General features: G+C 48.6%; 1 protein-coding gene across 1 annotated transcript in view; it reads right to left on the reverse strand.

Annotated features, from left to right (window-relative positions):
• The window catches only part of PTGFRN (prostaglandin F2 receptor inhibitor), a 467,509-nt gene that overhangs the window by 11,815 nt on the left and 441,223 nt on the right, over positions 1-14,471 (reverse strand). Inside the window, exon 8 of the mRNA XM_069635781.1 lies at positions 8,531-8,836. Within this exon, the coding sequence (XP_069491882.1) occupies positions 8,531-8,836 (306 nt within the window). The remainder of the gene's footprint in view (positions 1-8,530; positions 8,837-14,471) is intronic.

The following is a 14,471-nucleotide window of genomic DNA, read 5'->3' on the forward strand; positions in this document are numbered from 1 at the left end:
TGTGGTAATATATAGGGACGTGAAAGAAGCTGCTTAGAGAACTATGCCTCTTCTTCCACCGTCTGCAACTTAAGCCTCCTCATTTTTCTGTCCGAGAATAAATGTGCTCAGGTTACAAACACCCAAAGCAGCAAAGAGGACTTTTCCCGCCACCAGGCCTTCAAGATTGGGCGGCGATGCATTTGGGCTCTCTAGAGCACTGCACGGTATTAAAATCACCAGTTACCTCTTGCAAGTTTGGAGAAACAACTTACCGTGCCCCCACCCCGAAGGGGGCACGGGTGCGGTGGCAGTGATGGGTCTAGCGCTTGTGTAAGAGTTACCGCTCCAAGAATTTCCTCCAAAGCCAAGGTCTACCGTTGCCGTTGGTGGAATACACTACATCGGGCCACGACCAGAGCTTCTGCCCATAAAAGGTTACTTAACCCATCGGCGGTACCGCCCTTTCAGTTGCCAGGGCTGTGCATGCATCGCACATTCTGTCCCAGTCTCCAGGGTTCCCGGACTACAGTGTAAACAGGGCCTTGCCATGTGGATAACACAGCTGAGCATTAATGAGCCAACGCTGGGTGCCCCCAAGCCGGGTTCTTTGCTTGGTTTAGATCAGGGGAGTTGCTAGGTCTGGAAAAGACCCGGGGCTAAGCTGATGTCGGAACTGTTGGGACTGGGGGCTAGCTAGTCTTTTGGCTGTAGCTCCTGAGATTCTATCCGGGGTTCTATTCTACAACCAAAAGATCAGGGGCTATAGCCCCCTAAGCCCCCCCCTAGCAACGCCCCTGGTTTTGATACAACCGAAAAAGACATTGCAAATTTTGGTGAAGGGGGTTTAATCTCAGGAAGAATAAGCAAACCCAAGTCCCACTGCGAGAATATGCAATGCTGTGTACCCGCCCTGGCACAGAGAGAGCGAGAGAAAGAGAGAGAGAGAAACAGAGAAAGGACGAGCGAGAAAGAAATAGAGAGAGAGACCTGCCTCTGGTGGCCAGATGCTGCCTGGCTTCACGTGTTGGTAGCCGACACGCATTGCCTTGCAGTACGCGTGCGCACGCACATACACACGCTAAGGGGAGAGTGGTAGATGGAGAATATATACACGCAGGTTTTCATTAACACAGTAGGACCACTCTATATCCTAAGCCTACAGCTACCTCCAGCGGTGACAACAGGCGAAGCTACTGCATCGGACAAACATGCATCTGGCCTTTTATTAGATTGTTGTACTAGATAGGATTGTTCTCGCGGTTTTCCTTCTAGGCAGCCATGTCGTCCTCACTATACTGCCTACTGCAGCTAGGTTCAAGTAGCTGGAAGTCACTATGCACACAACACTATATTCCAGGATTGCCCCCACACTGGCGAGTGCCGATGGCCACCATATTGCACACCCATAGACCATGAGGACATACGCATGAGGTGGAAGGTAGCTCAGTAGTTCTGTATCGAGGAGTGGGCGACGAACGGGCAACAGGCTCACTAAAGAGCTTCACGAGAAATAGGTCTACAGGAAGTTGATTAAAAAAAAAAGAATAAGAATATTGCATCTCAAAAAAAGCAGAGCAGTGAAAACGTGGAGGACTAGGGACCCTGCAGGTGCATCGAGTCTGGGATGGACAAAATATTCTAAGTAATGGTACTTTTGGCAGACTCTGGGGCTCTCAAGTCCACAGTTGAGCACAGTTCATCACCCCCAACCCCCGGTGCAAAGATTATCAAGTGTGCAGTCACCAACATTGCACAAGTCCATGCTTTTTCTACCGGTGGCTGCAGATCTCAGGCTTTCAAATCTCAAACCCTTCCGGCTTTGGACAGGACTTTCATGACGGGTGGTTCATAGGGACCATTAAGCTGGGTCTACCCTGGCAGCCACTGGGCGGCTACCTGTAGACGCCTAGGTTCACCCGACGTCCCAACACCTCGGTGGGGGGGGGGGGGGCACCCCCACACTCCACCCATTGAGCTCTCCTAGGTCTGGGCCTACACGGGTGGCCGCTTGCACACCTGTACCAGGCTCCGGTCATTGCATGCGTCCCGGCTCATCGATCAATATTGAAGCTTGCCCTTGGCTGCGTCTCCTTCAGGACTGGACTAGATCATATTCGCTGCTTCCAGTAAAAGCCTCATCAGTTGCGACATCTAATCCCTGTGCCTCCACCGTAGATGCATTCGCTGCACGCAGCGAGGGCTGCCCAGGCCAGATGCAGGTACTTCTGACAGGCAACCCTTTTATTGCGCTGGTCCTTTTGAGGACGTGACGCACCAGATTTCCGGTGCTGAAAAGCTATATTGTAGAGCAATGAGTAACTGAGCCCGTGTTCTGGTGTCCCAATCCAGAGACCGGATCATTCTGCGCCAGCGTGGATTATTTTTCCAGAGGACGTGCGGGCAAGGACATCTGCAGGTGCAGGGACCGGAGAGGGACCACCGACATTGCTCCATAGTGCTGCAATTCCCATGGATCGCGCAGTAGGTTGCAGTTTCTGAAGTCAGAAACCCCTCAGCTTTACATTTGTGAGGAGAGTTCCGTTATTTTGCAACTCTGTGGCCAAGACCGGTGTGCAGTGGTCAATTTAGGAATTCTCAGCTCTCCCCGTCAAGCCTCAGTCATAGTTCTGAGGAACTCGTGGTGGCAACAGTAAAGACAGACAAGTGATCACAGTTCAAGGGTGTTTATTAAACTGTTTTTTCAAATTGAGACTTTTGTTTGTTTTGCTAATCTGTTCGCAGTTTGTTTTATTTCCAGTTTCACTAACATACACTCAGTGCAACGTACAAACGCATGTTTCAGGGTACAGATGAATCTCTAATATTCATAATGAATATAGCAGACCGCGTACACATGGAACGGGTAACTCCTCCTACTCTAACATGCACATAAGTTTGAACCATGAAAGACAATGATACAGATCTTTGTGAAGTAGATAACTAAGACGTTTGATATCAGGCTATTTACCAATCACCCCCATATAATGGTAAGTTCTGCCGGGGGTGAGTGGGGGGGTGTGGCGCAAATGTCAAGGGCTCACAATAAACAGTGGAACACCATGGTGGCCACGTTTTACCCTGTTGTATGCCTCCCCAGTATGGATGACCTGCCATGAGCAACACCGGAAGAGTATTCAGATAGTCCAGAACAAGTCCCTGTGGATATCGTCTTGAACTGCAATCTTCACAAGGGTAGCAGACCTTCACAGAGACCTGGACCTCGAGATGTTGGACGAACATCTAGCGAAGCCGAGTAAGAACTTCTGCCAAGGACTGGATCAGAACCCGAACCCTCTGATCAGGAGACTCACTGCCACCACTGCAAACCCCTTCGACCGCTACCCGCGGCCCTTCACGGCAAAGACCCTGTGAAACCAGCCCTATTGTGACAAGACGACACAGACCACGAAGAATCCTAACCCACGACTACACACTCAACCTGCGAGGATGGAGTGATGAGGCTCAAGCCTCGGTATCCAATAACCGCCGCCGATGGATAAAATCTATCAGCAAGAAGAAGAAAGCCAAGCCAACCGCGTTTGTTACTTTCAGAAGCGGCCGCGAGGAGAATTCCCCGCCATTGAAACCAAGTTGAGTAATGATGGCCAACCATGTTCATGAACTTTGCTGCGACCGCACAGGCTCTAGTTTTAACTTAATCTAAGCTTGAGAGCAAAGGAGTAAAATGGTTTTCACTTGGCGATGGAACACCATTATACATAGTTTTTTTTTAATGTTTGAGACAACGCTCCCGTTACGAGAAATAATTTTCGCATACACTGCATGCATTAACATGAACTTAGTGGAATAAAACGTCAGGCCTCTGGTGTGTTTTCAGACTCGCGGCCGGTAGGAATTTTTAATTCCAGCTAGACCTGTGAATAATGGCATTTAATCACAATCACCAATTCTTCTGGGAACTACAGACCAGATGTATTCAACTCCTATTAGATACGCGAGCAAAGAAGACAATGGTCTTTCCCTGTCAATGTGGAGTGCCCTTATATATATACTGTAACTGTGGGTGACGTAATCAGGAATATTTTGAACATATGGGATAATGAAATAACATGAGGATTATTTCTTGGTACCAATAAATGTGGCTTACAGTGGCCATACAGGCATTCTGAAAGGACAACTATTGTCAGCCCTATTACGAATAGTCAATAGTGATCGACAAGGACCTATGGTATAGTTATACTATATCACTGATGACTGATAAATGGGAAAAGCAGAATGTGTTTTGAGTACCCTAGTGCACGGCAATGGAAAGACCTAGCATTAGAATAATTACCAGTGCTTAGGAAACACGTGGCATACTCTAGATCTATAGGTTTGAATGGATTCCATGCAAATCATTTTCAATAATTGATTGAATGGGTCCGATAAGTTGGTTGACTTGATCAACGCATTGTTTCAGGCACAGGGATGTGTGTCCTACGTATGAAAGTTTCTAAAAGAACATGTTTCACAACCACCACGATTCCTTATTGTGTCAACATGTGGGTTAATTGTACCCTATGTATATGCTCACAATTATTTATCAAACAAACATGTTCATTTCTTTAATTTAGTGAATCCTGAAAAATAATTAATAGTAGAACGGAAAAATAGACCATCGTAATGCAGATGAAACGGTCCAATGTCAGTGGTCATGGATATGTGTTTCTGGTTCATGATTTGGGATTTTTGAACACATATGTTACACTGTGACAATACGAGTGTCTTGTGTTTGGGTAACAGGAAACAGGTTTATAGTCATTGCATCGAATTCCTATCATCGACATACCATTCTATCCAAAAAATGCATTGAATGCATTTTTTTATGGGGGTCCTCCCAAAACCCCCTTTTTTTAACCTTTAAACCCCATTATAATTAAACTAAATCCTTTAAAACAAATACATTCAGTGGTTTCTTTTTGATGCATTTTTTCGATGGTAAGGCATTTGATGGTATTGCATTCGATGCAATGACCAGATACCCAGGAAACAATATTTTGTTTGTTATATAACCTTTTAATCTTTTCCTTCAGATCCTTGACAATCCATACCCTATTCCAACCTCTTTTTCTCTGTCTCTATTCCTCATGTATTTTATGTTTGTTTTGCTCTTTTGTATACTGTCCTCGAAAACATATGTATATGTGTATATGCCCCTGAAAACAAGAATAGTGAAGGGAAAAGGCTGGGGGGGGGGGGGGGGGGAGTGGGTGTGGGTGTGTGGCTGCTTAAGGGCGAGGCACTGGACCGCCCTGCAGAATAGATACCTGTACTGATGGGATGTGATCAGCTTCATCGCCAAACACATGGGCGGTCACTGCTATTGCGCGCTAGTCCCGCCAAAAAAAAGCAGTGCCCTGGAGAATAGCGCACATATTGAAGCGTCTGTAGAAGAGCGGGTCCCCCGGGTCAACATAGAATCACCCCCCCGGTCTCCTGGATTATAAAGGCCCTTGCCTTAAAACGGGGGCCCTCTGGCAATGATCCCCTCAGCTAGAAGGACTCTTCTATGCACTGGGCACAGCAACAGAATAAAGGGGCGTCTCTGCGATGAGGAGATCGTGGCTAGGGGTGGGGGGTGGGGGTAATGGCATTTCCACCCCAACACCAAGAGATGGGTAAGCGCATTCTTAACCCTTAGAGCGCCCTACTTTAGGCCTATATCCAGTCTCCCAGTTTTCTGCAATCCATTCTGTCGTGCACTCTGCCCCACGCTGAATGTAACTTTGAAAAGGTTTCACTGTAGAGCGCAACAAAATTCCTTATTGACAGTTCTGTGCCATTGCAAAAAACTGAAAGCCTTAAAAGAAAGGTCCTGCTTCTCAGCATCTGACATCGAAGCACAAAATTAAAATGAAAGGGTAGTTTATTTATATAGCGCCTACAGACAATATGTGTTTCAAAGCGCTTGATGAATGTGAAGCCCCCCTTTCAGCTGGAGCAAAATCTTTGCATGGTCTCAGATGACCTGGAGTGGTGGAATCCAGGGGGGCATCCAGTGAGGACCTGTAAGGCCCCACAGCCCAGGAAAAGCTGACAGGCTACCGGTTTACATAACAGGAAGGTGGGTTTGCTCTCCGGTAATTCCCAGCTTGGAACGGCGGGAATAGTCCAAGCATGTTCATCTATGAACAATCGAATGCCGCAGAAATTCAATGGGGTTATGCAAAGAGGACACAGTTGGAAGCCACAACTGGTTCCTTCACAAAACAAGCATCGGCAATGACAGCAATTTGGGATTTTGTGTGTAGGCATGGGGACGACACTGGCTGCCATAGTGGTATTAATTGGCCATCAATAGTAGCAGGTGCAAAAAGGTGTGGATACCTGGGCATCTAATAGCAGTGCCTGGTAAATGCTGAATAACTATACACAATCCAAAACTGTTAGCTTTGGCAATGCTTGTTTTAACAGGACTTCAGTGAAGGACACGCATAGTGCTGGTTAAGACCTGTTCATTACACCAGTAGCTCGTTTACTGCTCCAATTAAGTAATTAACTCTCAGAAGACTGCTTTGAAAAACACTGGCAGGCACTCAGTGCACATTTTGATGGTAAGGCTTGATTAAAGTGAGCTCAAGAGATCCCAGGAAGATGTGTTTTGGGTGGAGAGGGGCCGGAAGGGGGTGGGAATGGCCATAGGGATTGGCATGGCCATTCAATGGGTGGGCAAATAACCAAACTCCACCTACAAGCTTTGTGTCCCTACGTATATACCATTTTGCCCTATCTATACTCAAACACAATAGCTTTGGCTTAAAGGTGGTGCAAGTGCAACCTGATGACCCAAACTAAAAAGGAACAATGAATCCTGCGAGAGCAGAGGACAAGAGTCAAATTTAAGTCACTATGTAGCAAAAACCTGAGCCACAGTCATTTTGGCAGACAAATAAACCCCGATGCAAGGCCATTGGTTTCTTGGGGTCACTTTTGAGATACTCAATCTGATCACACCTGTATTTCCCGGAGGAATTTCATGCATTTTGCAATGCAATTCCAAAATTAGCCACAGGGTGGCAGGAGAGTCCAAGCATTGGCATCTATGAAAATGTCAAGCTCCACAAGGCACCCGAATATAGAGAAAGTGGTAGAAAACGCCTGGAACGCCTTAACGAGGGCACAGGAAGCGTTACTGTCCCAACCCTGCTGGGCAAGGATCAGGGGAAGGGGCCAGAGACTCCCCACAGCATGCATAGCAATGAGTCGTCTAAATGATCACCCTGGGTGGGGGCGCCACAGTGCCACCCCCAGACATTTTTCATAGGGGTGGCGTGATGAGGTCACTTGTGGTGGCACGCGAAGTTGCATTCTTAAGAGACAGGCTGGCCGGTGGGGGGCAGCATATTTATAAGGGTGGTCGTGGCCCCCTCTCCCCCTTGGTGGCTATCTGCGCCAACTAATCAGGTTGCACAGAACACAGAAATGACCTACTGCAAAAGGCCGCCTTCGGAGCACGTTAGGGGTGGATGGCCTGACTCCTGCCTAACACTCTGCCACCCTCTCTCCACTCCTGTGCACCAAATGCCACCCCTCCCGCCAAAAAGCCATAAAAGGAGTCCCTACCTGCTGGGAGCGCTGCCTCACACGCTCCTCCCACTGTGGCATCGACGTGCATCCACCACGGAGCCCCGACAGCCATTACAACGGCAGGCGTATTTTGTCGGGGGGTTTTATGCGTAAACAGGAGTCGTGTGCTCATTGCAACCCACCCATCACCCCTCCCCAAAACAAAAAACATTAGACCTTAGCACCCCAGTATACCAGAAGCAATCATGGGCCACTTTGCAACAGGTCATGCCACCATGCACAGATGGGCACAAATGAGGTCGGTGCCACTTTGCAACAGGTCATGCCACCATGCATAGATGGGCACAAATGAGGTCGGTGCCACTTTGCAACAGGTCATGCCACCATGCATAGATGGGCACAAATGAGAGGTCGGTGCCACTTTGCAACAGGCCATGCCATCATGCATAGATGGGCACAAATGAGAGGTCGGTGCCACTTTGCAACAGGCCATGCCATCATGCATAGATGGGCACAAATGAGAGGTCGGTGCCACTATGCAATAGGTCATGCCACCCTAATTGGGCAAAAGTGAAATGTAGCACCTTTTCCTGTATTCACTTGGATAGTGCTTTGCGGTAGCTACTTTAACCCTATCCTGCTCACACCGCATCACCCAGCCCCTTATGCCCTATGTAACACCAGACCACCCAGCCCCTTATGCCCTGTTTAACACCGGACCACCTAGCCCCGTATTCCCTGTGTAACACCACACCACCGCCTTATGCCCTGTGTAACACCGGACCACCCAGCCCCTTATGCCCCGTGTAACACCGCACCACCCAGCCCCTTATGCCCCGTGTAACACCGCACCACCCAGTCCCTTATGCCCTGTGTAACACCGGACCACCCAGCCCCTTATGCCCTATGTAACACCAGACCACCCAGTCCCTTATGCCCTGTGTAACACCGGACCACCCAGCCCCTTATGCCCCGTGTAACACCGCACCACCCAGTCCCTTATGCCCTGTGTAAGACTTACTGTCAGGCTTGATGGATACCAGGATGGGCTTGGACTTGATGTCGGGCTGTCGCTGCCAGCTGTCCGCGGAGGACCGCACCCAGGGGGTCACGGTGCAGTAATGGCTGCCAAAGTCCTGCTCCTCGCAGCCATGCACCCTGAGCCGGAACTCCATGGCACTCACGCGCTCCACGCCGACGTCGCTGCTGCCGTTTCTGGGCGCTTGGCTGACCACAGCCCGCCGGTCCAGGGAGGCCAGGAACACGGGGGCTTTGTCCAGGGCCGAGGAGCGCACGACAAACCAGTACACATCGAAGGACAGGTCATCTACAGCAGAGAAGAAAAGCAAAGGCGGGCATTAATACCGGAGAGTGCCCTCCGGGCCACTCACTCCCATCAGACCAGAGGCGCAGAGAACCTTGCTGGGAGCAGCACACTCCTACAACAGCACACTCCTACAACAGCACACTCCTACAACAGCACACTCCTAACTGTTGAACAACCTAATGTTTTTTGTATTGTACTCTTATGGGCGATGTGTCAAGACGAGTCATTAATACAAGAGAAAAATGGGGAGCACAAATCAGTGAAGGCAAACTCAGGTGGGGGGTCAGCCTATAGGCTTTGAAAACAAGAGATGGGGTTTTAGGCCCGGCACAGAGAATTACATTAATTTAGTCGCCCAAGCACTCCACCAGGCACACGGTACACTTTAGTCCCTGGGTGGGGGTGATGGCAACTGGTCATCTGTCTCATCCACTGTTTCGGGTGGGCGAAGCGAGCCCCCACCCAGGAGAATCTGTGTCAGCCTTTAATTTTGAGGTCCAGCCTATCTGGGGATTCCCACACAAACCTGCCTGGCTAGAGGAGAGGGGAAATCAAAGGAACAGGGCTCAATCCCCAACATCAGGGACCTGCCTGGCAAGAGGAGAGGGGAAATCAAAGGAACCAGGCTTCTTTCCCCAACATCAAAGACCTGCCCGGTTAGAGGAGAGGGGAACTACTAGGAACAGGACTCAATCCCCAACATCAGGGACCTCCCCGGCTAAAAGTGTGGGGTGCATCAAGACCAGGCAGGATCTTCTCTGGGGCACGGAGCATCTGCCCCACTGCTCATTCATCTCTGAACATTGCTAAAGCAGAGTTCGATCCTGCAGTACAGCGCGGTCTCTGGCTAAAACAGTTTGGAGCGTGCCAACAAACGCTGTATTCCAGGAAATTGTTACAGGTTAGGGAACAGGAACCAAGCCGGTAATATGTATGCACCCAGTCCCTGCTGGTGGCCCAGACCACAGCCGCCATCCGGTGATGAACGGTAAAGGAGTGAATAAGTGAGACATCTTTGAAAGGGGAGGGACCATGGCTTTTAGCAAGGATTACATGCAGGCCTATTTTATACAACCCATTGGCATAGCGAGTTTGTGGTAGGTATTTTTTTTATTTTTGTTAAACTCATTCTTGCTTTTATATAGCTCACTGTATTTCATAAACAAACAAGATTTACGCTCCTAATGTTCACTAATGACTGGAGTTATGTGCAGTTCCCACTCCCGATTAGCCACTGGAGCAGGGGGAGTTCTTAAGCCAATCCTCAAGAGCCTCAACCACACCAGGCTTTAAGGATAAGCATTGTCTATGCAAATAACTTGATTAGAACCACTGCATTCAAATACATGTGTGGCTATGCTGAATACATGGAGTGGAGTTGGCTCGAGGACTGGACTTTGAGCCCCTGCACGCAAGGGCAGCCTTTAAACGCTCTTTGCTTGCTGCCCCGATTTAGGAAACCACTGACGTAGTAGGTTAGGATTAGCTTCCGTTCCACAAACAGGCTAACCATGTTCACTAATAATGGGCCATACTATTTTTTATACATAATAAAACATTGTTTCTTATGGTTGATTTTTTTAATTCTCCGACACTTTTCCAGTGGAAGAAAGTTTCATCTATCTTATTAAAAACATTGTGGCAAGCGTTGTGGCTGCAGTTGCGCTCCATTTTGTGAGTTGCTTTCAAGCCCTTCAAAAGGAAGTGACATCAGAGGAGGAGAGGAAGTGACAGGAGGAGAGGAAGTGACAGAGGAGGAGAGGAAGTGACAGAGGAGGAGAGGAAGTGACATCAGAGGAGGAGATGAAGTGACAGAGGAGAGGAAGTGACATCAGAGGAGGAGAGGAAGTGACAAAGGAGGAGAGGAAGTGACAAAGGAGGAGAGGAAGTGACATCAGAGGAGGAGAGGAAGTGACATCAGAGGAGGAGAGGAAGTGACATCAGAGGAGGAGAGGAAGTGACATCAGAGGAGGAGAGGAAGTGACATCAGAGGTGGAGAGGAAGTGACAGAGGAGAGGAAGTATCAGAGGAGGAGAGGAGGTGCAGTCTGCAGATGCATTAAAGCAGGAAAAGAGGCTAAAGCAAATTGCTGCATTTTGTTTTTACTTTGCACAAGCACGTTTACTTACCTACGAATCCTGCCCCAGCAATAATAGACCCTGAAGGAGTACTGCTATTATTAATGGTAGCAATAGTACTACTACCAACAGTAGTACCACTTGTACCAATGGTACCAGTACTACAACCAGTGACAGCAATAGTAAACAGTACTATGTGTAGTAACAGTAGCAGCAATGCTACATATTACGACCAGCACTACTACCAGTGAAAACCATGGTAATATTAACAGTACTACCAGCAGTACTAGCAATACTACACACAATGTGAATTTCCATGCCATTAGCAATACTGTTGTTGCATAGTAGTAATGTGCGTAGTAGGGGGTCATACCCCAATCAGAAATAGTGATACTACTACTAATAGATGCAGTTGCACCAGTAGTAGTACTGCCACTAGAGGCAGTACTTCTGTATGTACTACTAGCCGCACTAGCAATATTAGGGTTGCTACCACTGCCACCAGTAGCACTAGTACTAATACCAGTATTAGTTCTACAAGCAGTATTAGTACTAACAGCACCAGAAGTAGCATTACTACCAGTAGTGTTCGGGCGGGGCTGCTCCCATTGGTGGCAGTACCCGACTGATTTGCATATGGCTGGACCCCTTTTGCAATGACGCACACATGCTAATAAACAGTGGTGTGGAAGGTTGCCCAGAGGAATGTCGGTGGTTCAGATTAATTCAAAACCTTCCACCCATCACTTTTGTGCTTACTTTTTGTCTCACTATGTGAGAGGGTATTCCCAGACGTGGGTCCCTTGCTCGCTGCACCATAGGGAACCAAGCTGCACCTCACCGAGGAGGCCCAACAAGGCTGAAACATGTCTGGGGTTGCTTGTGTTTCCGTGCAGAGGGGACCTGGCCTAGCAGTTCGGGCTGGGCTGCTACCATTGGTGGCAGTACCTGACTGATTTGAATATGGCTGGACTCCTTTGGCAATGGCACAGACTGACTAAAGCACAGTAGTGTGGAAGGTTGCCCAGAGCAATGCCAGTGGCTCAGATTAATTCAAAGCCTTCCACCCATCACACTTTTTTGGTTTCATAATTAATTACTTGTAGTACTGCTTCTAGTAGCACATTAGTTGCAGTGCTGGTAGCAAAACTATCTGCCACTGATATAGTGTTACTAGTAGTAGTATTAGCAGCAGAGCTCCTAATACCAGTAATAACACTGTCAGTAGTAGTGTACTCCTATTATTACCGGTGCAAGTACTGCCACTATTACTGGGCATGGTAGGAGGTTTACTACTAGCACTGGTATCAGGAGCGATACTAATGTGGCACGACGGATGATACAGCGCCCACTGATCGGGAAGCTTTGTGAACGTGTTGGTGTGAAATAAGCGAAATGTCACTTCTTTTCTGTGCCCCTTTGCTGCCATGATGGACATGCAGAGTGCACTTCCTCTCCTTCTCTGACGTCACTTCCTCTTTGAAGGGCTTGAAAGCTGCTCAGAAAATGGAGGGCGATAATAGCAAGCAGAAGTCCTGCAAGAAGTTTGGAGAAAGATGGGACCGTGTTTTCCCGCTGGAAACTATGGAGAAGATGAAGCTTGAACAGTTGGGCACAAATTTTCAATTTTCTGAGAACTGTTTGCCCCTCAATCTCGAGCAAACCCGGGAGGACTAATGGAGATTTCCATAGAGAGAAGGCCCCCAAAGCCTGGCTTTTCCGACCCTGTGAGAGATCTCTAAACAAAAGGGGTACATGGCTCTCAAGGGAATGTGAGGGGTTCTACATGCCATCGTTTTTTTTTACAAAAGTAGACCGTCCATTGGGGTGAATTGGTCAACAAAGGTCACAGAAAATAACACATTTTCAATGTCTAGCTTTTGCTGTCATCATGAAAGAAGTTGTTACCAATACATTGGAAAATAAATCACTACATTTTTCGCAATGTCGTCTTCTCCTCCGTATAGTACCCGTTGATCACCTTCTGTAGGTTTCACTCTCTTTCTCCCAGCTCTGCGATTAGACCCCACCCCCCCCCCCCATTTCCCAGAATGCAGTCAGGTTTTAGTGGCATCTGCTTATTTTGTTGGCCTCTCCCTCTCCCAGCCTTGTGATGTGACCATGGGAACATCAATTTCCCAGAATGCAGCATCTCAGCTCAATGTCTTTTTCCCCACAGGTATTATTCCTACATGCTGAGAGTATTCTCTGTTTCCTAGCAACGAGGTGCTCCAGAAATTGCCTTTCTTCCAACCGGTCACCCCTCCAAGCCATTCTCTCAGTATCAAACATTCCCCCAGTGTACCCCACGCCTCCGAGAGGTTCTCTTTTCTCAGAGCCCAGAAACGTCACTGTCCTCTACCCTAGATAACTCGCTTCACTCAGGTCACTCCAACTCCTGGGCTTCTCACGAACCACCCCCAATGATCTGCTGGGTCACCTCCTCTCAGGCCATTCCGTCTCCCAGGCTTCTCACCATCCTCGCTGGCATTTCCAGGATCTCACGTCTCTATGGTCACAGGGCCTCCTGTCTTCTCTACCGATGCCTATTTCTGGGAAGAGCCGCGCCGGAGCAGAGTGACACCAGAGTCTCCAGGTAACGTGCAGCCGCTGCTCGTAGGATGTCTCCTCCTCGAGGTTCCACATCCTTTTCTTGGTCTGTCCAACCTTCCTTCTTATATCGCTCAGTAGGTATTCTAGGCGTTCTCTGTTCTTGGTCTATGGCCACATGACGCAGGTGTCTTCACAATCAATGCTGTTCTCTGATCTCCCAGTAGCGATTAGCTGGGTCTGCATGTCACAGATGTATTCTCCGTTCTCCATTTACTTACATTAGGGACCTCGCATTCGGATACTTTGCCACAGTATTAGTCTTTGTACTACCACCAATAGGAGCAGTTTAGCCCAAGAGGTAGTCCTTGTCCGCTCCATATCAGCGCACAAGCTCCCGCAGACATGATTGGTCCTCGTCTTCAGGCCCAACTTTGCCTAAACAGCTGATTTGTTGCCTGAGATTTCAATAATGTTCACCCTGTTCTGGCCCCCTCTGCCTCAGTGTAATAGTCAACCTTCATGGACACACTGCAGAATACACGCCCCACAGCCACTTAATCTCCTAAAGGAGTGACCGGGTGACGGACTGAGTGTTCGCTGTGTGGTCGGGGCCTGTTCCTACCATCCTACCACCCCCCCAGAGACTGAGCCTCGGAGAGGGATCTGCGTGATTTGGCTGTGGTATAATTGTTCATGGTGGATTTGACTGCAGTCAATTCCGCTGTGGCCAAAATCAACACACCCATGCCCCCCCACTTACCTTTTACGCATCTGCATTCATTCTGACCCTGCAATGTCAGTTCCGTCCCTCCTACGCGGGTCAGATCCGACGGCGCAGGGGCCGCTTTTCTTTTCCCCGTCCCCAATCCTCCGGGAGCGGGGGGAATCCCCCTCTACCCACAAAGGCAATCACTATCGAACATGGGGAGCGAGGGACACTACCCCTCCCCATGTTCAGTAGTGATTAACCAATTTAATTGATTTCAATCGATCAAAATGGCACT

Source organism: Ambystoma mexicanum, chromosome 7p (assembly GCF_040938575.1).
Source record: "Ambystoma mexicanum isolate Mex_15411 chromosome 7p, UKY_AmexF1_1, whole genome shotgun sequence".
Taxonomy (NCBI): domain Eukaryota; kingdom Metazoa; phylum Chordata; class Amphibia; order Caudata; family Ambystomatidae; genus Ambystoma; species Ambystoma mexicanum.